Genomic DNA, 26,131 nt, shown 5'->3' with positions numbered 1-26,131 from the left:
TTAGGAACAGTTCGGAGACGTTGATTACTGACTGCTACCAGCATTACAATGCTCCTTACCATAAAGTAGCATCTGTAAGGCAATGGTCTGTGGACGGTAACATTCCGAAAATGTTCTGGCCTGCCCAAGTCCCGACCAGAACCCAATGGATCACCGTCCAGATAGGTCAGAACGTTGGTTTCACTGCAAACGCCAATGTCCAACATCGCTACCTTCTTTGGATTCGGCTCTTGAGGAAGAATGGGATGCCATTCCTCCACTGACATTCATGCACACCATTCAAAGTGTTCTCAGCAGAGATCAAGCAGTCATAAAGGCGAAGAGTGGACAGACGCCTCATTATTGTACACTTATCCTTGTCCGCAAATGTAACCATGTGAGGTGAGAGACCCTGGTTCGGAAACGACCAAGTCGAAGGTTATAAGCGAAAATCGTTATGATACCTCCGATAGTTGACTTCTTCTGCTGCATGCTCTTTGCTTGCCATATTTTTAGAGGTAGTAGTACGGACCCAAACAAGGAAAAAAGTATCTGGTAAACAGACTCTAAAGTGCATACCTCAGGAGCTATGAACACTTGTTCATCTTTGCCAGTGTGAAACACATCTCTTCTAGGGAAGCAGTAGAAGAGGTCCACTTCCAGAGGCATCAGAAGCGTTTTCGCTTATAACCTTCGTCTCGCTAGTTTCCGAACCAGGGTGCCTTACACAAAATTGACACATTCAGTCTTCGGCATCATCCTTGAAAGTTAGTAACATCATCATGGAATCACCCTGTATACATTATACAGGGTGAATCTCCTAAAACGTGTACCGCAAATATTGTGGAAATGGAAAGTGCTACTGATGTGCGGTTTCCACAGAATGGTACTGTTAGCCAATAAACAAATTGTAATAAAACTTAGAAAGTGTATTTTTTGTGTAACATATATTTTTTTCAAATGGAATAATTCCTCTTGACGTTAACCAACTAAAGTAACGTAAATTAGAATGTCAGTGGTGTTTGTTACAGGTTTCTAGTGCGAGTTGTTTACAAGATATCGTGGTTTGAAAAGTTCGCATACTGACGCTTGTATTTATCTCTGGTAGATTATACCAAAGAACAGCACAAATGCATATTCTAGTTATGTGGGTCCTGAGCACTGACGAGATAACTGACCATCACAGGTTGTGTTCAAAATGATCACCGGCAGCAGCAGTACATGCTTCCAGTCTGGTATGCAACGTTTTGCTGAAATGAAATGAAATGTCGTGTGGCTAGGGCCTCCCGTCGGGTAGACCGTTCGCCTGGTGCAGGTCTTTCGAGTTGACGCCATTTCGGCGACCTGCACGTCGATGGGGATGAAAAGAGGATGATTAGGACAACACAACACCCAGTCCCTGAGCGGAGAAAATCTCCGACCCTGCCGGGAATCGAAACCGGGACCTTAGGATTGACATTCCGTCACGCTGACCATTCAGGTACCGGGGCCGGACAACGTTTTGCTGAATATGTGGTAGCAGTTTTGCGGAGATGTCCGTGCAGATTGCAGTAATACGTCGTTGCATATCATGGGGTGTAGTTGGTACGTCCTTGTAGACAGCGTCTTCCTGCACAGAAAATAAAAGTCTACAGATGTCAAATCCGGGAAACGGACCGACTAAGATACATGTTCTCTACGTCCAATACAACGATTTGGAAACAATTCGTGCAGACATGGTGTAGTACTTCACGCACTATGCGGTGGACAGCCATCATCTTGATACCACAGTTCCTCGTAGTCTGCAGAGGAACGTCTTCTAGCATCTGTGAAAGATGGTCTGTTAGGAGGCTGTGATATTTGTGCACGATTAGTGTTCCGCCTATGAAACACGAGCCTGTGATCTGAAGGTTCATTATCCCACACCACACGTTCACACTCCATGGACAGTGAAGTTCCACCTGACGAAGCCAACAGGGTTTGTCAACAGATGGTTGGTTGGTTGATTCAGGGGAGTGGACCAAACAGCGAGGTCACTGGTCTCATCGGATTAGGGAGGGTTGGGGAAAGAAGCCGGCCGTCGCGTGCTCTTTCAAAGGAACCATCCTGGCATTTGCCCGAATATGGAAAACACTGACAAGAAGAAGGGAAAAGACATCAAGGAATAACTTCCATGGTACGGTAGAGAGTAAAAACTGTAGAGGAAGATAGAAATTGGGATATCCGGTAAATAATTGAGGACTTGGGTTGCAAATGCTACTCTGAGACGAAACGTTTGTACAGGAGAGGAATTCGTGGCGGTCCGCATCAAACCATTTAGATGACTGATGACCCAAAAAAAAAGTACAAATGGTAATGTAGGGCAACAGATGGCAAAGACAATTGCGTTGGACACTTAGTATCTACGAGATGCAATTTATTGACATACATAGTTAAAAGATGCATGAGGTCTACAGTGAGTAATCTAATTTCAGTTCCTTGGGTAACAGAAAAATTTGAATTTAATTGATGAAAGGAGAAAATATAAAAATGCAGTAAATGAAGCAGGCAAAAAGGAATACAAACGTCTCAAAAATGAGATCGACAGGAAGTACAAAATGGCTAAGCAGGGATGGCTAGAGGACAAATGTAAGGATATAGAGGCTTATCTCACTAGGGGTAAGATAGATATTGCCTACAGGAAAATTAAAGAGACCTTTGGAGAGAAGAGAACCACTTTAATGAATATCAAGAGCTCAGATGGAAATCCAGTTCTAAGCAAAGAAGGGAAAGCAGAAAGGTGGAAGGAGTATATAGAGGGGCTATACAAGGGCGATGTACTTGAGGACAGTATTATGGAAATGGAAGACGATATTGGTAGGACATGGTCTGAGGCATCAAGGGCTCACCAATTTAGTATTGGAGGGCAACGTGGAGGGTAAAAATAGTAGAGGATTCAGAAGGATGTAGGTTGCAGTAGGTACTGGGAGACGAAGAAGCTTGCACAGGATAGAGTAGCATGGAGAGCTGCATCAAATCAGTCTCAGGACTGAAGACCACAACAACAACAACACTGCATACCGGTACATTGGAAGTGTAAAGGCATATAGTCAATGGAATTGTATTTGCACATAAAGTAATTTATCTTGTTCATATCGATATTGACCATTATGTTACATGTGAGTATCGTTAGGATCTTACGAATTTATTATCCTCATCCCTGGTGTTTGTTCAACAGATCTTTTCATCCGTTTCATACATCTGCATGTTTTCACTCTAGAACCACGTTCTTGAAATGTACCCCTTTCATTTTAATTGTATTAAAATCTGGAGTGAACTAGCCTGCCTCAAGCAGTGATTGTGAAAATATTAAATAGGGTTTTCAGTTACGCAGTCAAGTCTGTATCGCTGTTACACTTCCAGACAAGTGTTAGAAGAGACAGAGGCATTGAGATAATACTAGTTATCACAGTACCTCACGATTTTTCACATTATCAGGTAATGTTATCTTTTCGTTGACCAATGAATCTTTTTGTTATGGTCATCTGCCGCTCGCCCCCATCTCGTGGTCGTGCGGTAGCGTTCTCGCTTCCCACGCCCGGGTTCCCGGGTTCGATTCCCGGCGGGGTCAGGGATTTTCTCTGCCTCGTGATGGCTGGGTGTTGTGTGCTGTCCTTAGGTTAGTTAGGTTTAAGTAGTTCTAAGTTCTAGGGGACTGATGACCATAGATGTTAACTCCCATAGTGCTCAGAGCCATTAAATCATCTGCCGCTCGGTAGTTCCCTCCCGGAGGTCCGAATGAGAGGCTAGTCTGGAATCTTTTGTCAATACAGAAGCCATCGTGACACCTTTTCAGTTAAGAGGCACATGTCCTGTGAATTCACATTATGTGTCATTAATGCAGTGCTTTCCATTGCCTTCTGCATCCTGATGATTACTTATGATTCTTCCGCCTTTTAGGGGTAGTTTTTGACCCCAAGGGCAAGAGAGTGCCCTGAACCTCAGTCCGCTTCTCCGCTCTCTTTGACAACAACGTTGAGAATGAGGAAGAAATTCCTGAGAATGTACGTTTGGAGCACAGCATTGTATGGTAGTGAAAACCGGAACACAAGAGAATCGAAGCATCTGAGGTGTTGTGCTACACAAGAATGTTGAAAATAAGGTGGAGAGAATAGGGAATGGGGAGGTTCTCCGTAGAATCGGCTAGGAAAGGAATATATGGAAAACATTGACAAGAAGAAGGGAAAAGACATCAAGTAATAACTTCCATGGTATTGTAGAGAGTAAAAACTGTAGAGGAAGACTGGGATATCCGACTAATAATTGAGGACTTAGGTTGCAAATGCTACTCTGAGACGAAATGCTTGGTACAGGAGAGGAATTCGTGGTGGCCCGCATCAAACCATTTAGATGACTGATGACTCCAAAAAAAGAAAGGTAAAATGGTAATGTAAGGCAACAGATGGCAAAAACAGTTGCGTTGGACACTTTGTATCTATGAGACATCTATTGACATACATAGTTAACAGATGCATGAGGTCTACAGTGAGGATTCTAATTTCAGTTTGATTTGTTTAACTCTGGTTAATCCCCCATTTTTATTCCTTTACGCTTTGCGAAATTCTTTGCCACTTTGAAACTTAGATCATCTGAGTCAGATTTTATTTAAACGGGTAACATTTCAGGGCATAAAACCAGGGTTGCAGTCTCCTACGAACTTCCATGTTAGAGTAATTAAAGGAGTCCATACTTTTAACTGCATCGCTGATCCAGCACTGTCTCAAATTAATTAGAAAAGTTTCGAATAATTCCCAGGTATGAACAGCATTTCGGGAAGTTCCCCTTTGTTGCCAGGCGAATGCTGAAAATGGAACGGTCCTTCCAAATATTCCTCTCATAGTTCGCTAGGATTTGGCTGATAGGAACAAACTACAATCTGCCTTACCCTCCTGGGTAGATAATGTAAGATGAAAGAAAAAAGTAGCGGTCGGTGGCTGTCTGGTAGCTCCTCGTCCCACTGCAGAAGTTCTCTCGGCATCAGAGGGACGTGCGTAAAGGGAAGGCCCTCTTCCTTCGAAGACAGCAGTCCCACTCCACCACCTTACGTCGCGTCGGGAGAAGGGCGACAGAATAAGAAGCGAATCTCGCGGTATAGGAGCGGCCCTGCCGAACCGAGAATTCAATTTGGCGCAGGAAATTGCGAGGAGACATTAACGGGTGTCCCCTGGATTTATCGCGTCTGGAACTGCCCCCGGCACTTGAGTGCGCGCCCGGCTCACCATCATCCGGTTGCCCCCCCTCCCCCCCCCCCTCCTCACCCCCTCCCTCTCTCGTCATCCCTTCTGAGCTTGGTGCCGCATACTCTTACGGCGCCAGGCTAGACTTCCCCTTTTACTGTCTGGATCGGCCTTCGCCAGTTCGGTTGGGTATCGGCGTTACGTCCCACTTGGCGCTGACATGTCACATATCATGTCGGACTGTGGTGCCGTCCATTAAATCAAAGAATCAGCCCGTATTCAGAAAAATATCACTAGTATGAAACACAACTTACGTTAATCGTATGGGCAGGTGAAATGGTTCATCCTGTCTTTCTAGACTTCCAAAAGACTTTCTGCACTATACCACATCGTCGATTACTAGCCAACATACGATTATAGGAAGTATCTTGACAAATAATTGGCGACTAATTTTACTAATACAACACAGTACGTTGTACCAGGCAGCGAATACTCTACACAAACGAAAGTAACATCGAGTGTGTCCCAAGGCATCAAAATAGGACATCAAATGTTCTCAATATACAGTATATGATTAAAATTTTCGGGACACTGGTTAGTGGACATTAGTATGGGATGTGTTCGCCTTTCGCCTTTGTGTCTGCTTGAACTCTGCTGGTGAAACTTCCAATGAGGGACCTGAATGTTTCTGGAGGAATGGCAGTGCTTTCGTCCTGAAGAGCCAGAACCTTAGAAGGTAGTGATGTTGGACACTGGGGTCTGTAGCGAAGTCGACGTTCTAAGTCATCGCTAAAGTGTTCCATAGGGTCCAGATCGGAACTCTGGGCAGGCCAACAAATTCCAGGAATTTCATTGTTCGTAAACCATTGCTTCATATATGCTGCTTTCCGACAGAGTGCATTGTCATGCTGATGCAAATAACCATCCCTCCGAACTCTTGCTCTACTATACACAGTACTGTACCGTAAGGCTTGTACCTAGCCTCCTGCATTTAGCGTTTACTTAAGCGTGATAATGGAACCATACACTAACCGCGAGAAACACCTCACTGACGTACTACAGCCTGTGATTCTTCAATTTCTCCAGGCGTATTTTATGACGAAATAAATATCGGGTGAACAGCCTGGTATGAGTGTGCATAGGACACAATATTTCGGCAATCGACCACGTTGCCATCATCAGGTGCTCTGATGATGGCAACGTGGTCGATTGCCGAAATATTGTGTCCTATGCACACTCATACCAGGCTGTTCACCCGAGATTTATTTCGTCGTAACACAGCCTCCTCGATACTTCACAGTTTTGGAAACCAGTGGCATTCCCGGTACGGCGTATTAAGACTGAGTACATGAGCATCTTATAAAGAATCCACGAGGGTCTAAACTGCAGGCATACACTTTAGGTCACACACACACTACAACGAGTGTTCCAAATGGCCTCTGTTTTCGTGAAAGGCAGGTTTCAGCGTGTCTGCTCATCGACGTTCTTACACGTTCAAAAATTCCAGGTGTGTTCCCCAGTGCACTGACAAGCATCCACAGTGCGTTCCCGAAGTTCATCAACACTGTCAATAGGCTTGTAACACAGCAAAGCTTTTAAATACTCCCCCTCAAGAAATTTAACGGGTTCAAGTCGTAGTTTGTAGAAGGAGCCACGACCATTAGACTTGTTGACGAAGATTCATGGTACGTATTGCCGAACAGCCACACGAAATTATGTCAGTGCACCATCATGCTATGTGCCAGCAGTGAAGCTACAGCATAAATGTAGCTTTATACATTAACTGTGTTGTATATTGACATGACTGCACTTGTGCATACGTCGTATCAGCGAACCTATTGCTTTATATGCCTATGTTTAATAGTGTTATTTGGGTGTTTTATTGTCTTCTCCTCACCCCTTTTATGCTAGCAATGCAGAGTAAACGAGATGGCTGCTCAGATAAGCAGAAAGACGAGGGTGGATAGCCGCTAGTTGTGGACGTAATCGCACTGTCAACAAACTAACAGGTTAACGAGTGACGGTAGCCGGGCTTGGATAGTGCGGACGTCATTATAAATTAATCTTCGTATTGAAAGTAAGTGGCTCTTTCGGTGTGAATATAGCTATTTTGAACTCTGTGGACGACAGTCTGTTCAGTTATTTGTGTTGTTCACTAATAGCAATTGAATAAAAGTGTGTGTAATTACTTGGGAAACATGTTACTTATCAACTACCGTAAGTAAAATCATGCGTATTCAGAACTGATAGCTACGGTTAGAAAAACATTTCACAAGAATTACTCTCACTCTGCAGTGGAGCGTGTACTGTTATGAAATTTGCTGACCGTATCGGAACAACACTCAAACTCATAACTTTGACTTTCACGAACATACTGGGGGCACAACTAACAACTCGTCCTCACAGCCTCACTGTCTCGCCAGTATCTCGCTCCTGCTTTCCAAACTTAGTAAACTCTCTCCAGTATATCTCGCTCGACTGGCCCACAAGAAAGAAAGGATTTCGTCGAAAAGTATGGAACTGTGAAGGTGTGTCGTGAGTTTTGCTGATTAGTTGAACAAATGAGAGCATTGACTTGAAATCCAGAGGTACAGGTTCCAGTTAATATCCTGCACAGGCTTTAATCCGTCAGGAACTTACAGTCTGGCCAGCTGATTACAAGTGTGGTATTTCATACTGATGTGTCAGCACTTTTCACATTTATCTGATCGTGTCCTCCTCGGCAGATTGAAAACGTTTTTCTGGAAATCTGATTTACCCGTTTCGCACTTCTTGATACAACCTCTTTAAATTCTAGTTCCCCCACAAAATATGGAAGTTTTCGTTTTTTTTTTTTTTTTTACATTTGTCTTGGAGTACAAAAGTTATCCTAAACATAACTTCCTTCAAAATATTTCCTAAACTCTGACGTAAACGAAACATAATTTTTCTACTACCTTACGAATCAAATACCGATGAGCGTACCATTGTAAACTCTCGATTCATTCTACACCACATGAACGTGCAGATTCTGTGTAAATGTAGACTGCCTGTGAGAACATAGAAGACATAGTCGGATGTCACTGTAACTTCTTACACCTACACACCATTTGGGCTATTTAAACGATTAGAGTTGTAGTTCACTTTGACGAGTAGAATGGCCACCAGAGTGCATTAGTGGTGTTCGTGTTTACTGTCGTTACTAGGCCTGGTAGGATATATAAGGGGCGCGAACAGCGCCAGATATCGACTGATCACTGTGAAGGACACGGAGATATCACGTACCTGTGTGAGACAGCTTTATCAGCACTTGACAGGGTTTGAAAGGGGCCTCATTGTGGGTCTCCATTTGGTCAGATTTGTGGCGCATTCACCTGCTTAGCAGGCTGGTAATGTTCTCGCCTCCCATTCTAGCGGGCCCGGGTTCGATTCCCGGCCGGGTTGGAGATTTTTCTCCGCTTGGGGACTGGGTGTTGTGTTGTCCTCGTAATCATTTCATCCTCATCACCGGCCCTTAAGTCGCCCAACGTGGCGTCGAATGAAATAAGACTTGCACTTGGCAACTGAACTTCCGCGAATAGGAGCTTCCTGGCCAACGACGCCATACGCTCATTTCCATTTCTTTGTGGGGCATTCAGCTGTGATAATGGTCCGATGTTGGACTGCATGGGAACGTGAGGGCAGCCACACCCATCGTCAAGATTCCAGTCTACCACTTCTGACCATCACACGGATGAATTGTGGACCAATCACATAACAACCCACTCACATCTGCACCTTCCACCCGAAAACATAAAATGGACTCCTTGCAATAATCTGTGTCGTTTCGCACCATTGGTGGGACATTATCAGCAGCTGGACTAGTGAATTACCGTCATATGCGAAGGCTGTCGTTAACACAACAACACAACCAGTTGCGTTTTGTGACGTGAATGAACGGGCGGCCTGAACTGCTGCTGAATGGTGTCGTATTGTGTTCAGCAAAACTCGAGGCTCTGTAGATGTCTATCGTCGGTGAGCATTGCGACGACACTGGGAGAAGCCCCATTCTTCGAATGGTTTGGAGAGACGCACGGCGTTACTCCTGGACTCATGCAGTGAGGAACTATTCGATCTGATCTCAGGTCAGGTCTGGTCGTGATTGAGAGAACTCTGACGCCCCAAAGGAACGTCAAGGACAGCCTGCGTCCTCATGTGTTACCTCTCATTTGACAGTATAGTGGTGCCATTTATCAATAGTGATGTTGAGGTAGTCCCGTGGCCACCAGAATGTCCAGATCTATCCCCCATAGATCATGTGTGACATCAGCTCGAACATCAACCCCGTCCTAGTGCCACTATCCAGAATATCAAGGGCCAGTTACAACAGTTGTGGACAGAGTGCCTCAGGAGAGGATACACCGGCATTAAGACACCCTTCCCAGCTGTGTAAGTGCATGCGTTCAGTCCGTAGAGGGTACAACGCCATATTAATAAGTGGGTATATTTTTCCAAGTGCTTTGTAAATTCCATTCGCTTTTTTAATCACTGAGACATCTTCACATACCCTCCAACCCGTGAAATTTCATTTCGGGTCCACCTCCCGTTGCAGGTGCTTCAGTTGTTTTTCTTTTTCTATCAAGTTGCGTATTATGATGTAAAACACTGTAAAATTCGTTCAGTGACTCTTCTTTCCTGACAGCGACGGCGCATTCCTGTTGCAGGGCCCCATAGTACTCAGCAGGGACCACCATGACGTCAGCGGCACTGACAGCCCATTCCGTGAGACGTCCAACATAGACGATGGCTCTGCTTTCTGCGCAGGTAAGCTAACAGGGAATAACCACACGATCTGACGTAGGTCTATGTTTATAAAGTTGGTTATTGTTGCTACAGCTCTATAGATTCTGACTCTCCTTCCTGCGATTTCCTCACAACATATCAATAGCGCCTACGTTGTTTCTTTAGCGAAGCCGCAGCTGATTCCTTGTTACCTCTGCTCCAGCTGAGCTACTGCTGCTTCTCTAAGGACCTAGATGCCGACGGGAGTTTTTTTTCTAAGCTTCTATCCTGCCTTCCTCTCCAAGTACTCTACACCAAAAGTGATTCCGAAGAAGTTAAGATCAGTATTGAGACTGTACGAGATTTTCTGTGGTTTTATTGGTAATAGTACTTGTTAAAGTTAGTTTGCTGATCGGAAACTCCCGACTTTAGTTGTCTATAAACGAATAAGCGTAATGAATTTCGCCTTAGTGGGAAGTTGATTGAGAGTTAAATAAAATCATGTTCTAGACAATTAAAGTTATATTTATTTGGTATCAATGTCATTTTAGATCACGTTCGCTTTTTATGCTGTTTCTCTGTCTGAGGTATTCATTTTGGGTTTCGTCCGGCGACGACAGAAGGCGACCTGCGCCTGACGTCATCACCAGTGCAGCAAAGAGACCTCCGCGTCGTACGTCGCTCCAAGAAATATCGACAACCTGAATATCCGACAGACAAAACTGTTAACTAAATTGCTTTTGATTGTAATGACATTCGTTTTATCACTTATGGTACGTTTTAAAAAATGTTAAAATGTGTGTGAAATCTTATGGGACCTAACTGCTAAGGTCATCAGTCCCTAAGCTTACACACTACCCAACCTAACTTATCCTAAGGACAAACACACACACCCATGCCCGAGGGAGGACTCGAACCTCCGCCGGGATCAGCCGCACAGTCCATGACCGCAGCGCCTCAGACCGCTCGGCTAATCCCGCGCGGCGGTACGTGTCACATTCGGTCACTGTACGTTAAGAGAATTATAAATCGTGTGTTTATCTTCAAGTTGGCGGACTAATCTTTTCGTAGAGCTGCAAATTAACGAATAATAAGCAGAATCTGTCACGAGTCTGACAAATACGGGGCTAAGAGGTAAAGTGAGAGATCAAATATTTGTATTGGTTCATTGGTAAGGTATTGTATTGTATGTTAACCGGGGGCCTAGAAACGACGGAGAGGCTCCGCCCCGCCGCAGCCGCAGTGGTCCACAACCCCACGACGACTGCCGCAGTCCACTTCACCCCTCCGCCACCCCACACTGAAATACTCTTCCAGGGTTACCGTGCGGTTCGGTCCCCGGTGGACTCTCACCCCTCCCCCGGGGAACGTCTCACACCAGACGAGTGTAACCCCTATGTTTGCGTGGTAGGATGATGGTTGTGTACGCGTACGTGGAGCACTTGTTTGCGCAGCAATCGCCGACATAGTGTAGCTGAGGCTGAATAAGGGGAACCAGCCCGCATTCGCCGAGGCAGAGGGAAAACCGCCTAAAAACCATCCACAGATTCGCCTGCTCACCGGACCTCGACACAAGTCCGCCGGGCGGATTCGTGCCGGGGACCAGGCGCTCCGTCCCAGTCCGACAAGCCGTGCGTTAGACCGCACGGCTAACTGGGTAGGCATTCGTAAGGTACTCCCTTTAGCTTCGAACGGTTTGACGCTAGATCCTGTGATTGTGCAACTCAGTAGAACGGGAACAAGGTATCGGTTCCGAAAGAAGCCGAATCGAAGTAGCGGTCGTGTGCAGTTGGGTAGCTCTTATTTTTAAAGTTTGATTTCTATGTAGTACCTATAGTTTAGTTCAGTTGGACAAAAAAAAATGTTCTATGTAATTTGAGCTCAATAGCAAAATGGAAACGGTGTACCATATCATTTCCTAGCCGCGCCTGACAGCTAGCACTGGTCATTATTGCTCACGAGAAACCGAGGACAGGTTCGAAGGCAAGCAGGCGACTACCAAGATATGCAAGTTCACGTTAGTGAGGAAACGGAGAAAAACTTTAGAACTCCTTTGTTATCAGTGGAACTATTGTCCAGTATTTATTTTATAAATAATAACAAAGGTTAACTAATGATGGTTTATAGGCCTATATTCCTCTTGTACACCATATCTGCGTCCTGTTCTGAACATTTCCACACCCTGACTACTGATTGTGCAGACGCATGTACAGTACAGGCATCCACCCCGCCGGCCGCAGTGGCCGAGCGGTTCTAAGCGCTACAGTCTGGAACCTCGCGACCGCTGCGGTCGCAGGTTCGAATCCTGCCTCGGGCATGGATGCTTGTGATGTCCTTAGGTTAGTTCCGATTAAGTAGTTCTAAGTTCTAGAGGACTAATGACCTCATAAGTTAAGTCCCATAGTGCTCAGAGCCATTTGAACCAGTTTTTGCATCCACTCCCAACAGGAATATTAAGAGAGATAAGAAAAAAAATTGTTTATCAAGTGTACAGGAAAGAGACTATAAATGGTCTGAGCGGCCAACGTCATTCATCTCTGGGAACGACAGCCGGCCGGTGTGGCCGTGCGGTTCTAGGCGCTTCAGTCTGGAACCATGTGACCGCTACGGACGCAGGTTCGAATCCTGCTTCGGGCATGAATGTGTGTGATGTCCTTAGGTTAGCTAGGTTTAAGTAGTTCTACGTTCTAGGGGACTGATGACCACAGATGTTAAGTCCCATAGTGCTCAGAGCCTTATCTGGGAACGACGATGTTAAGTCTCCATGAACGATATTCCAAACTACTGTCTATGAACACTGGAAATGTATCTACCAAACAATATCTGTGTTAGAAAGATTCATTACAAATTTACATGAAGTCAAAAGCTCGATGACAATCAAAAGCCGAATGAAACCAGAAAATTAGGGGAGCATAGCGATAAGCGTTCAGTGAAATAGAAAGTAAACTTTTGGTGACCGATTTGCGATTAAATGTTACGAAGTTTTGGTCTTACGTAAAGTCGGTGAACGGATCAAAATCATCTACATAGTCAGTGACTATTCTAGCACATAAAAGAAATATGGAGACGAGACCGGATAGTGAATTCGGTCTTATGAAATTGACCTGATTTTGAAAGTAATAACATGGCTTCTCGAGTTAATCATCGCATGAACGCCGAAATTATACGTATTCACATAAGTGATCGCGCAATAGAAAATGAACTAAAATTGCTCAAAAGAAGGAAGATGACTGGGCTTGACGACGTAGAGATTAAGCGAAAGAACACGCTCGCAGATCGTCGCAGATCGTTCCAGTTTTCAAAACTGGGTCATCGGACACGCGCACGTAGTTGTAGAATTAGGGAACACGTTCTATGCTAGCATATTATGACATGTTCGGAGAATGATAACCGCCACTGTAGAGATCAGCACATGGACCTTGTCAAACTAAGCTCGTTCTTTTCATCCATGCCGGCCGGTGTGGCCGTGCGGTTCTAGGCGCTTTAGTCTGGAACCGCGTGACCGCTACGGTCACAGGTTCGAATCCTGCCTGGGGCATGGATGTGTGTGATGTCCTTAGGTTAGTTAGGTTTAAGTAGTTCTAAGTTCTAGGGAACTGATGACCTCAGATGTTAAGTCCCATAGTGCTCAGAGCCATTTGAACCATCCTTTTCTTTTTTTCATCCATGATCTTCAGAATGTAGCAGGAAACAGAATCCCGATCGATGCCGTATTCCTTGTCTTCAGTAAGGCATTAGATACAGTTCTGCCCTTGAACCTAATAAAATAAAAATGCTTACGGAATGTTAAACAATTAAGTTGTCTCCTCGTGTTCATCATCATTATCATCTTCTTTTTCAAGCATTAGGCCTTTTTTTTATTTTGCCTGTTACGGTACCCATGGCTTCCTCGCTCTTCCTTGACTTCTCCCGACTGGCTTAAATCTTTTTATCTGGAGAGGTAATCTTTCTCCACTCATTCTTCCGAGACGTTCATTCCAGTTTCTCCTATTTTCTTGTATTTTATTGAGGCTATTAAATATATTTATTTCTTTCCTTTATTCCGAATTGTGCATCCATTTACTGCTGTTAGAAACCTCATTTCCGTTGCTTGTATGCGACTTTCTTGACGTTTACCCCAAAACCCTTGATTCACTCCCGTAAGCATGTATTGGAATTGCCATTGTCTTAAAATTTTGTCTTGTTTCTTTCCTCGTTTTATTTTTTAGACATCTGTTTATTGTTCCACATATATTCCCGAACTTTACTAATTTTTTCTCTGTCTTCGTCATACTCATGTGTGACATCACAACCTAAATAGTTAAAATGTTTGACTGCTCTATTGTTGATCAAAGTTTTTGTGAGTACAGGATATTTCCCTTCGAAAGCCATTGATTTTGTCAACTTTCCTGAAATGGTCAAATGGTACTCTTCACAGACCTTACCTAACATATGTATTCCCCTTTGTAGGTCATCTTCATTATCCACCAGCAGTGTGGCATCGTCTGCATATAAATGACAATTACTGTTAATGTTAATTCCACCTTTAAAAATCTCCTTCCATTTACGAATTGCGTCTTCTAAACAAATGTTAAATGTGTTGGAGAAATTGTCTTACGCCTTTGTTTGTGGCTGTATGATGCGTTAGAGTGCCACTTACATCTTAAATTACAGTCGTACTTTGCGCAGACTTTTTAAAACGTTTTTTTGACGTTGCTGATATCCTGTTTACGTCGTAATTCTCTACAGTTTCCTCCTATCAACATTATCGAATGCCTTAATAAAATCAATGAACGCTAAACGCGTTCCCCTATTATCCTCTCTCTGTTTTTCGATTATTTGTTTTCAATCTGGCCCTCCTGAATCCCATTTGTTTTTCGGTTAATAAACTCTCAGTTTTAACATTGTTTACTATTTTTACATAAATTTTGTATGCGTTGTACAGTAAGCGGATTCCTTTATATTTCTGGCAACTATTTCGGTCTCCTTTTTTAAATAGTAATGTCACCTTTGCTTGTAACCATGCTTCTGGAATAGCTCCCTTTCTCCAACAGATATGAATAAAAGTAGTGATCTCTTCTGTTATATCGTGCCTCCATATTTTAGCAATCCAGCCTTTATATCATGCTTACCAGTAGCATTTCTGTTTTTTGTGGAGTTGAGAGCTTCTCTTAATCCATTCATACATAAATCGTCTACACATCCTATTTCAATTTCATACCCTTTATTGACTTTTTCGTAACTTGTCCATCGTGTAAAGGCCAGAAATGGTAATACTCTGTAAACTATTCGAAATTGTTCGACTCTCAGCTCATTGTCAGTTGATGGAAAAGTATCGAAAGTATCACGGTAGCTACCTGTGCCACTAGGCTAGATAATGGAAGATACCAAAATGTAAAGAAAGCATATCTTCAGATGGCACGTTCGATCGGTGACGTTTGTCGTTAAATCGTGATACAACGTTACATTCAGCAAATCAAGTTAATCAGTAACACTACACGGTAAAGGATTATGTCGCAGCTTCTGACATTGAAAACTGACTTTCAGGTTCTTTCATTATACGCAAAATGTATGTGGTGATGAGTACTTCCGGTATCCGCATGATGCACCGTGAGAACTGTAGGCGAGATTCAGTACAACACCGAATTTCTCTTATTTTTCCGTTACGATCATTTCTCGAGATGTATTAGGGCGGAAGTAATACGACTATACTTCCTGCCTCCTCTCGAAACTTGGGCTCTCGTAATTTTAATAGTAAATGTCTCAACGGCACACAACGCTGCTCTTGGAGTATTTCATGAGCAGAATGAGCATCTCCTTGGCGCTCTTACACTTAATAAATGCACCCGTGATGAAATGTGCCGTTCTTTAAATCTTCTGTGTCTCCTCTATCCTACCTGCCAAGGGTCCAAAATGACGAACATTTTACTGTTACTATTTCCAGTCAGTTATCGCAAATGGTATAATCGAACGCTAAGGTAAGTTTCTGCTTGTTTTCTGCACGATACATTAATTTATTTGCATTGTGTGTGTGTGTGTGTGTGTGTGTGTGTGTGTGTGTGTGTGTGGGTGTGTGTGTGTGTGTGTGTATACCTCGGAAGCTACTTTCAAATCTGACAATTTCACACCGTTAACAGCAAAGTGCTGACTTTTTTTTCCCCCTATGAAATTTTTATGTTTAAATAATATAATGGCGAAACTTATAGAACTCAAGTACGTACAAAATATCTGTACAGAGTCTAGTGGCCAAAGGTTCAAATGGCTCTGAGCACTATGGGACTTAACATCTATGGTCATCAGTCCCCTAGAACTTAGAACTACTTAAACCTAACTAACCTAAGGACAGCACACAACACCCAGCCATCACGAGGCAGAGAAAATCCCTGACCCCGCCGGGAGTCGAACCCGGGAACCCGGGCGTGGGAAGCGAGAACGCTACCGCACGACCACGAGATGCGGGCTGTGGCCAAAGGGTTACGACAAGAACGCGCGACAGTACCAACATTATTTAAAGTATATTTGAACTCTGACTTGAGGATATGGAACCCTCTAAAATCACCAACTTTTTCGGTAAACAGGAGGAAAATAAACTGCAGATTGAAACCCCTGTCCGAAACTGTATACACGAAAGCAACATAGCAGCGCATTCATAGGAGACGAGGTCAGTCTACGCAGCAGCTAGCTACATCCTCTCCACTCGCGATCGTGGCAATCATTGGCGATCACTGAATAACAAACAACAATGCGAGACGAGCCGCCTACGGTCCATCAGCGTACAAAGTCGAGTTTGCTGCCTAAAGGATGTCCTAGTAGCTGGCGCCGTCGCCTGTAAATTCGCCGCTCTGTAGAGTCGTTGGATGATGTTTCCGGACACGGGCTCCTATTCTCAATTGTTTCCTTAAGGCATCCTCCACAACCTCTTGAAATCTGTCGCAACTTTCTGGGAAACGCTGTATTTTGGGGTAGTAAGGTCAGTGAAGTCTTATAAGTGTTTGACAGCCATTATAAACTAAGATGGATCCAGTAAAAGCGAAATTAACAACCGCATTGCCCAAGGCAGACAAGCAATCAAATTACGGTGCACACATATTACATCCGGAACGATTAGGATGTTTAAAGCTATGGTAGAAAATATAGCGACTTATGGCGCAGGAACGTGGGAAATAATTGAAAGAATTAAGATGAATTTGTTTTCAAACAGATGGGATTTAGCAGGAGTTGCCGTAGGGTTTCGCTACGGAATAAAATTAAAAACGAAGGCATACGTAAGAGAATGAACCTGGCATCAGTGAATGGATACAATCGGAGGAAAACAATTGACGATACGCGATGTATCCGTTAGTGTGAGAACCGATGGTCTAAGATGATGGAATGGATTCCAACTAACGGAAGAGGTAGACGCCCGAAAACATCACGTCAAGGAGGTGGTCGAGAGGGCTTTGTCAGAGATGAATTTTCTGAAGGACGATTAACCTGATTCCGGTACTTTTGAGCAAGCATTAAATCACACCATCACACAACTTTGCGCTAGGCACACGGTTATTCCAGATTTTCGCACTATTGAACAAACAACTTCAACGCAAACATATCACTGCTTATTTGTGCATTTAAATGAGAATGGGTATGATTTACTGCGCATTTCACTTTCCGTCCATTAACAAGAATATTATTAAAGACAGTTTCGAGCTTCAGGCTGCGAGAGAAAATTCATTCACGTCCGCAATAGCACTAAAGGATCAACGGTTTCAAACAAAGTTCAGATACTTCAGTGACGTCTTCGTTTGCAAAGGAAAGGAATAAGTGACAATGCAGACTGATAATTGAATTCTGTTGTTCACGCCAGAATGTTAATATTAATGTTGAGTAAATCATAAAACATGAGGTCTTGAGAGATTTTATTTTACCGTGAAAGTCTGTTTTCACGTTGAAAGTAATGTTAAACCTGATCTTTTTAGTGCCATTTTGTATACTGTAATCTCCGTAGCTGTAATATTACGTGTGCCGGCCGCGGTGGCCGAGCGGTTCTATGCGCTTCAGTCCGGAACTGCGCGACTGCTACGGTCGCAGGTTCGAATCCTGCCTCGGGCATGGATGTGTGTGATGTCCTTAGGTTAGTTAGGTTTAAGTAGTTTTAAGTTCTAGGGGACTGATGACCTCAGATGTTAAGTCCCATAGTGCTCAGAGCCATTTTTTTGTAATTTTACGCAAAATAAGCGAATGCTTTAAAGAATACAACTCAAAAATTTGCTTACTCCACACAACAGCGTTTTCGGAGAATATTTGTAGTTCTAACCTGTGAGGATTGTTTGGCTTCACTTGACCAATCTGATCCACAGATAAAAATCACTCAGGCGTTCTTGGTCGCCAGGAGCTTTTACTGTCTTTAGCGAAGTCCAAATTACACTACAGCGGTCGTCATGGTTTCTACGTAGGAAAGACAGTAAGAACTTTCCACTATGAAAACCTGCAGTAGCTAGCCACAAGTACCAGAGCAGATGCATACTAAATGTTATCTAACTGTATTTCACGAAGAAACTATAATAGACTAGACCTTTTACAACAACTTTAAATACTCCGTTACAAAGAATAATTTTCCGAGGACATTAAAAATGAGGAAACCGGTTTAATCAGGCTCAGTTTCTTCAGTAGTTTTGGAGACTTTTTTCCTCCAGATGGACACAGACATCTATCAGTAATAAACATAAACAGTATAAAAGTCACCTCTCATATCTACAGGAAGCTATCATCTTAGCTATAATCACATCTTAGAATACAAAAATTATCTTCCTGTGTAGTTATTTTTTGTCATATTTACATAAAAGCCTGAACATGAGAAAGTAAAAACAGTGCAATGCGGGAAATATTTGTATTATTTTGATTAGTATTGTGTGTACTGTCCGAAGACACGTCTTCACGCGGTTGCTCTTCATGTTCTTCTGAGGTCTGCTGGTCTCATCATTTCCATGCATCTCCCACTTCCTTGAATGTCACCCATCTTATATCTCCTCCTTTCTCTCATCTTCTTCCACTCAGCCAAGACTCCAGGTTCCAAACAAAACACTTGGTCAGTATTTTCCCGAGCTCCTTGTCTAGCTTTCCGTACATGAAGTTCCTCTTTCTATTGAAAGCCCCCTTAGCTAACGCAATTCGAGTTTTGACCTACTGGTAGCAACTTAGACCTTCCGTTATTACGCTTCCTAGATATATGAAAGCCACCACCGGCTCATTTTAATTGGTTCTGTCTTAATATTATCTGCTTTATCTCCTTCGCCAATCATCATGCATTTCGTTTCTCTTATTGATCTTCATACTTCTCCATAGGGGTCATTCAGGACTATTAACATTTTGTTTGTGTTACTTTACTTTCTGCTGTTATCTTTCTTCGAGCACAAACTCAGCTTTTCCCAACTGAATATTTGCCAATAATTCCTATATGTGTAAGTTAAAGATCAATTAGGAAAAACAGCAGCCTTGCCTCACTCTCCTTAGGATCATGCTTTCTTAGGTCATTCCATTCCCAGATCTTATGTTGTAAATATTAATACTGTTGCAATTTCTTCTCCTTCAAATCAGCTCTTGTTCACAAAACACACACGAATTCGCCCTATTGTACTCAGTGAAAGTCTTTTCTAATTCAGCATTCTCAATAACATTTTGGTTGTATGAGAAATTAGGCTGATCTATGTTCTTCACACATTCTGTTATTCTGTTGCAATAAAGTCCTCTGGCCACCTTCATATTTCGTTCATCTCATTGCAAATCTGTCTTTCTTCTCCCTCTTTCTCACAAGCTCTACATTATTTCCACTTCTAGTTCGTCAGTTTCATATGCCTTGTATTTTTCATTTTGTTGAGTACTTTTGCATTTCTCCGTACAGAATAACATGCTATTTTTCATCATCTTCTTCACTCTTTATATTTTTTGATTTTAGATCCACCTCATAATAACACTATATACACTCTAAAACAAGAATAAAACTGCGCACCACGAAAGAACTTTCTAAATTCTGACAGTAATCAGTAGATGTGACGGAGATTTAAAGAAAAACAAATGCTTACAATTTCAGAAAAAATTGGATGACTTATTCAAGAGAAAGAGCTTCGCCAATTGAGCAAGTTAATAACGCTTTGGTCCACCTCTGGCCCTTAGCAAGCAGTCTTTCGGCTTGGCATTAACTGATAGCGTTGTCCGATGTCCTCCTAAGGGATATCGTGCCAAAATCCCGAGCTGGTTGGAAGGGCCTGCCTGTAATGTTCCTCACGTTCTCAACTGGGGAGAGATCTGGGGACCTTGCTGGCCAAGGTAGGATTTGTCAAGCACAAGGACAAGCAGTAGAAAATGTCACCGTGTGCGGGCGGGCATTACCTCGCTGAAATGTAAGCCCAGGATGGCCCGCCATACAGGGAAGCAAAATGGGGCGTAGGGTATCGTCGACGCATCGCTGTGCTGTAAGGGTGGCGCGGATGACGACCAAAAGGGTCCTGCAACGAAAAGAAATGGCACCTCAGACCATCATTCATGGTTGTCGGGCCGTATGGCAGGTGATATGCTGGTATCCCACCAGTGTCTGGAGCCTCTCCAGACACATCTTCGCTGGACACTGGGGACCAGTTCGAAGCGGGACTCAACAGTGAACAAAATTCTGCCCGATTCAAAGAGAGTCCTGGCGGAAGACGTGTTTGGAGACTGCTTGGACACTCGTGGGATACCAATCTGACTGTCGCCAGGCATACAGCCCAACTGAGAACGTCAGGAACATTATGGGCAGGGACCTCCAACCAATTCGTGATATTGACCATCTAACGCGCCAGTTGGACAGAATGTGGCACTATACCCTCAGGAGGACATCCAACAACTCTATCAGTCAATGCCAAGGCGAATAACTACTTGCATAAGGACCAGAGGTGGACTAACGCGTTATTGACTTGCTCAAATTGTGTTCCTTCTCTTGAATAAATTATCCAATTTTTCTGAAATCTTATCTATTTATTTGTCTTTAGATGCATATCACATCTACCGTCTTCCGTCCTATTCCGATAATTATTTCGTGTGCGTCCTTTTCTTTAAGTGCCTCCACCACACACATGGATGTAGATGTAGATATCCTCGCCATCTACGTAGGATCGCCTAGAAAGTAATGCACCCTTTTTTTCTCAGTCAAGAACAGTGTTCGACTGCGAAACTTTAGGGCTTGCATTACTTGAAGTTTTCGGAGCGTGCGCGCGCTGCAGCAGTGCTTCGAAATGGCATCTATAACATGTACGTCAGAAGCAGCGTGTCGTCTTTGAATTTCTCACTGCGGAGAAAGAAACTGTTGGGAACATCACAAACGTTTGTGTGCAGATTATGGAGCGCTTGCAGCCGAGAGTAGTAGTTAGTCGACGGGGAAAAAAGAGTGATGCCATTACGAGAAGGCGGTTCGGCAGAGCTCCAAGATTTGCAGATTCTGGGAAGGCCATCCTCTGCTGCCACACATGACAAGAAGCAGCTTGCTGATGCGCTCAGTCGTGATGCCAAAAAGCAGCACCGTTAATTCTGAAGCATAAGAGACCACAACAACCAAACTCAAGATCCACTTACAGCGACTTCGGCGCCATAACAACAGAGGTAATTGATAGTTCGATTCAGTATGACAACGCTCGGCCTCACACGAGTCTGACGACTTCGGCACAAATCTCTAAACAGGGTTGGAAGGTGTAACCCCGTCCACCGTAGTCCTGGCCAAACTTCCTCATTAAAGGCTGCATTTCGCGGAAGAAATTTTGAGGATGACGAAGAGGTGAATCGCACACTCAAGAAATGGCTTCGTGACAAGTAAAAAAGAGAGTTGTTCCGATAGGGCACACACTCCCTTTTGTATCACTTGAGGAAGGCCACGGAACGGGAAGAGTAGAAGAGGGAGCGTAAAAGAAATATAATTCTTTACTTTGTGTACCTTTCATTGTGTTGAATAAATAATTGCTGAAGGAAAAAAAAATATAGTGCATTGCTTTCCGGAAGACCGTTGCGTTTAATACACTACTGGCCATTAAAACTGCTACACTAAGAAGAAATGCAGATGATAAACGAGTATTCATTTGACAAATACGTTACACTAGAACTGACATGTGATTACATTTTCACGCAATTTGGGTGCATAGATCCCGAGAAATCAGTACCCACAACAACCACCTCTGGCCGTAATAACGGCCTTGATACGCCTGGGCATTGAGTCAAACAGAGCTTGGATGGCGTGTACAGGAACAGCTGCCCATGAAGCTTCAACACGATACCACAGTTCATCAAGAGTAGTGACTGGCGTATTGTGACGAGCCAGTTGCTCAGCCACCATTGACCAGACCTTTTCAATTGAGAGATCTGGACAATGTGCTGGCCAGGGCAGCAGTCGAACATTTTCTGTATCCAGAAAGGCCCGTACAGGACCTGCAACAACATGCGGTCGTGCATTATCCTGCTGAAATGTAGGGTTTCGCAGGGATCGAATGAAGGATAGAGCCACAGGTCGTAACACATCTGAAATGTAAAGTCCACTGTTCAAAGTGCCGTCAATGCGAACAAGAGGTGACCGAAACGTGGAACCAATGGCACACCACACCATCACGCCGGGTGATACGCCAGAATGGCGATGACGTATACATGCTTCAAATGTGCGTTCTCCGCGATGTCGCCAAACACGAATGCGACCATCATGCTGCTGTAAACAGAACCTGGATTCATCAGAAAAAATGACGTTTTGCCATTCGTGCACCCAGGTTCGTCGTTGAGTACACCATCGCACGCGCTCCTGTTTGTGATGCAGCGTCAAGGGTAACCGCAGCCATCGTCTCCGAGCTGATAGTCCATGCTGCTGCAAGCGTCGTCGAACTGCACGTGCAGTGCTCAGAGCCATTTGAACCATTTTTGTAAAGACCCTGATCGTGGTGTGTGAGGGTTGCAAAGCGTCCTGAGTTTTAACAAAACCGGGACTTTGACTGACGTTTGATTTTTTTATATTTTTGTTGTCTTGCAAACGTCCCCATCTGTTGACTCAGGGATCGAGACGTGGCTGCACGATCCGTTACATTGGATCTTGACCAACGCAAGCATCAATGTCGCGATCTGATAAACCGCAATCGTGACAGGCTAGAATCCGACCTTTATCAAAGTCGGAAACGTGATGGTACGCATTTCTCCTCCTTACACGAGGCATCACAACAACGTTTCACCAGGCAACGCCGGTCAACTGCTGTTTGTGTATGAGAAATCGGTTGGAAACTTTCCTCATGTCAGCACGTTGTAGGTGTCGCCACCGGCGCCAACCTTGTGTGAATGCTCTGAAAAGCTTATCATTTGCTTATCACGGCATCTTCTTCCTGTCGCTTAAATTTCGCGTCTGTAGCACGTCATCTTCGTGGTGTAGCAGTTTTAATGTCCAGTGGTGTATCTTTTGTAGTTCTTAAGTTATCGTACTATCCTGTCTTTTGATTTCCATTTTAATCGTTCTTTTCCCACTAACAAAACCTACCTGCCTAGATAATGGGTCATTATTTCTTACTTTCCTTCTGAACTTAGGTCTACACAGCTGATTACAGAAGAAGTAAAAAATTTTATTTCAAATGTTCGTTTTATTCGAAATTGCTTTCATCAATAAATTAAACCGTATATTTGTATTTTGACTAGTGAAAATAGTATATGCAAATACACAAATAACATGAGTATGTAAAGAACCTGTGCCTCGGGCATGGATGTGTGTGATGTCCTTAGGTTAGTTAGGTTTAATTAGTTCTAAGTTCTAGGCTACTGGTGACCTCAGAAGTTAAGTCGCATAGTGCTCAGAGCCATTTGAACCATTTTTGTAAAGACCCTGATCGTGGTGTGTGAGGGTTGCAAAGCGTCCTGAGTTTTAACAAAACCGGGACTTTGACTGACGTTTGATTTTTTTATATTTTTCATATTTTACAAATATAAGTCAGTCACGACACAAAAAATTTAAAGACTGCACTTCCTTTGCTGACTGCTAACTAAATACCTGGTGAACCCCAGCCGAGTCTGCGTGCGACGCTTTTACGTTGTTGATCCACCTGCACGCGATGCTCCCAGACTGTCTTGTCTGTTTCACTTTTAAATGCTCGTTTTGCTGTGTATACTAGGTAGTCAACAATAGTCGAAAAATCTTTAGGGACACATTTATTGAGGCTACATGACATAAACATATTGATCCTTAGATGTTTATCTTCTTGGTCATCAACACTAAGGTCAGCTGTATGTAGCGCTCCGTCCCTCTCTCTCGCTCGCTGTCCTCCTCTTTCCAGCGTAGCTGCTGCTTCCCACACGACTAATGATCTGCCTTACATTATCATAAACGGTCTGCCCTGCGATGCTTTCCCGCACAGTCCCTTCAACTACGGTTTTCGGCAGCGAGTCATTGGCGTATTCAGAATTTTATTTCGATGGGAAGGGAAAGGGGGAGCGGCGTTCTGTGTCCGTTTTGTAAAATGCCATTTTACGTCGTGACAGTTTGGAAATTTTATTCATTTATTATTTTATTTATTTCTCAAGTAAAGATGTGCTGCCTGTTATTATGCACTGTAAAGCCAGAACATTATAAGCCCACCGTGACGCTAGATAGCGCCTGCTGGCGTTGCGGACACGTGAGGCAGTAACAAAAAAAAAAATGGTTCAAATGGCTCTGAGCACTAGGGGACTTAACTTCTGAGGTCATCAGTACCCTAGAACTTAGAACTACTTAAACCCAACTAACCTAAGAAAAGCACACATATCCATGCCCGAGGCAGGATTCGAACCTGCGACCGTAGCGGTAGCGCGGTTCCAGACTGTAGCGCCTAGAACCGCTCGGCCTTTCCGGCGGGCTGAGGCAGTAACAGTAGTACGTAAGAGGAGCAGACACGGACGGGGGATCATCCTAGCGAAGATATGGCCTGTAAATGGGCAAATACATGGAGATAAGCGACTTTGACAAAGGGCAGATTATTGTTACGCAGAGCGTGTGAACGAGTATCTCGAAAACGGTGAAACTGGTCGAATGTTCACGTGATACTGTCGTAAGCGTCTACGGAAAGAGATAAAAGGTCTAGATGGTTGGACGCTTACGACTGTTCACAGATCGTGTGGTTCGGGTTCTTATCTGCTCCGTAGAACAGGACAGATGGTGATGTGTGGCATCTCTGCCGGAAGAGCACAATGCTGGTGCTCGCACAAGTATTTCGGTGCAGACCGTTCATTGTACACTGTTGAACATCTAGCTCCGCAGCAGACCACCCCTGCGTATTCACATGCTGATCCAACGACATTGTCGATAACGATTGCAGTGGGCACGGGACCATCGGGATTAGACCGGCGATCAATGGAAACATATCGGCTCTTCCAGTGAATCACATTTTTGCTACACTAGGCCGATGGTCGTCTCCAAAAACGCTGTCATCGAGGCATCGAGGTGAATTGCGGCCCGAACCGTGTAGCGCGCCACAAACGCAGGCTGGTGGGAGCAGTATCATGCTATGGGAGATATCCTCCTATACTTGCATAGGGCCTGTGGTAGAAATCGAAGATACGCTGACAGCTCCGAACCACCTGCATCCCTTCATGCTTGATGTCTTACCCGACAGCGATATCGTCTTTCAGAAGTATAATTGCCATGTCTCGGTACCAGAACGATACTACAGTGTTTTGAGGAGCATTATAGTGTACTCACGTTGATGTTTCGGCGACCAAATTATCCTCATATAAATCCTATGGAACCCATGTGAGTCGCTATCGGACGCTATCAAATGGTTCAAATGGCTCTGAGCACTATGGGGCTTAACATCTGAGGTCATCAGTCTCCTAGAACTTAGAACTACTTAAACCTAACTAACCTAAGGACATCACACACATACATGCCCGAGGCAGGATTCGAACCTGCGACGTAGCGGTGGCGCGGTTCCAGACTGAAGCGCTAGAACCGCTCGGCTACACCGGCCGGCTATCGGACGCTATCAGCGCGTACGCAAATCAGCGGCCCGTTATTTACGCAGATTACATGACCTGTGTGTAGACATCCAATCACACATACATTCACAAACCCACCAACAAGTTCTAGGATCCCTAATACGCAGAATCAGTGATGTATTTCGTTCCAAAAATGGACGAACAAGCTATTAAGCAGGTGGTCATAATGTTTTGGTTGATCATTGTACAGCATGTCGTACATTTTGTGACTTTACATGTTTTGTCATACATATTCAGTTTTATTACTACGT

The 26,131-nt window shown here is 43.9% G+C and overlaps 1 protein-coding gene across 1 annotated transcript in view; it reads left to right on the top strand.

The window, feature by feature from the left end:
- Window positions 1-26,131, top strand: part of LOC126485129 (urocanate hydratase-like) — a 390,077-nt gene that overhangs the window by 323,404 nt on the left and 40,542 nt on the right. The window contains exon 12 of the mRNA XM_050108773.1: window positions 9,857-9,956. Within this exon, the coding sequence (XP_049964730.1) occupies window positions 9,857-9,956 (100 nt within the window). The remainder of the gene's footprint in view (window positions 1-9,856; window positions 9,957-26,131) is intronic.

The sequence above is a fragment of the Schistocerca serialis genome, chromosome 6 (assembly GCF_023864345.2).
Source record: "Schistocerca serialis cubense isolate TAMUIC-IGC-003099 chromosome 6, iqSchSeri2.2, whole genome shotgun sequence".
NCBI classification, from domain to species: Eukaryota; Metazoa; Arthropoda; class Insecta; order Orthoptera; family Acrididae; genus Schistocerca; species Schistocerca serialis.
This window is presented reverse-complemented; position numbering and strand designations above follow the sequence as displayed.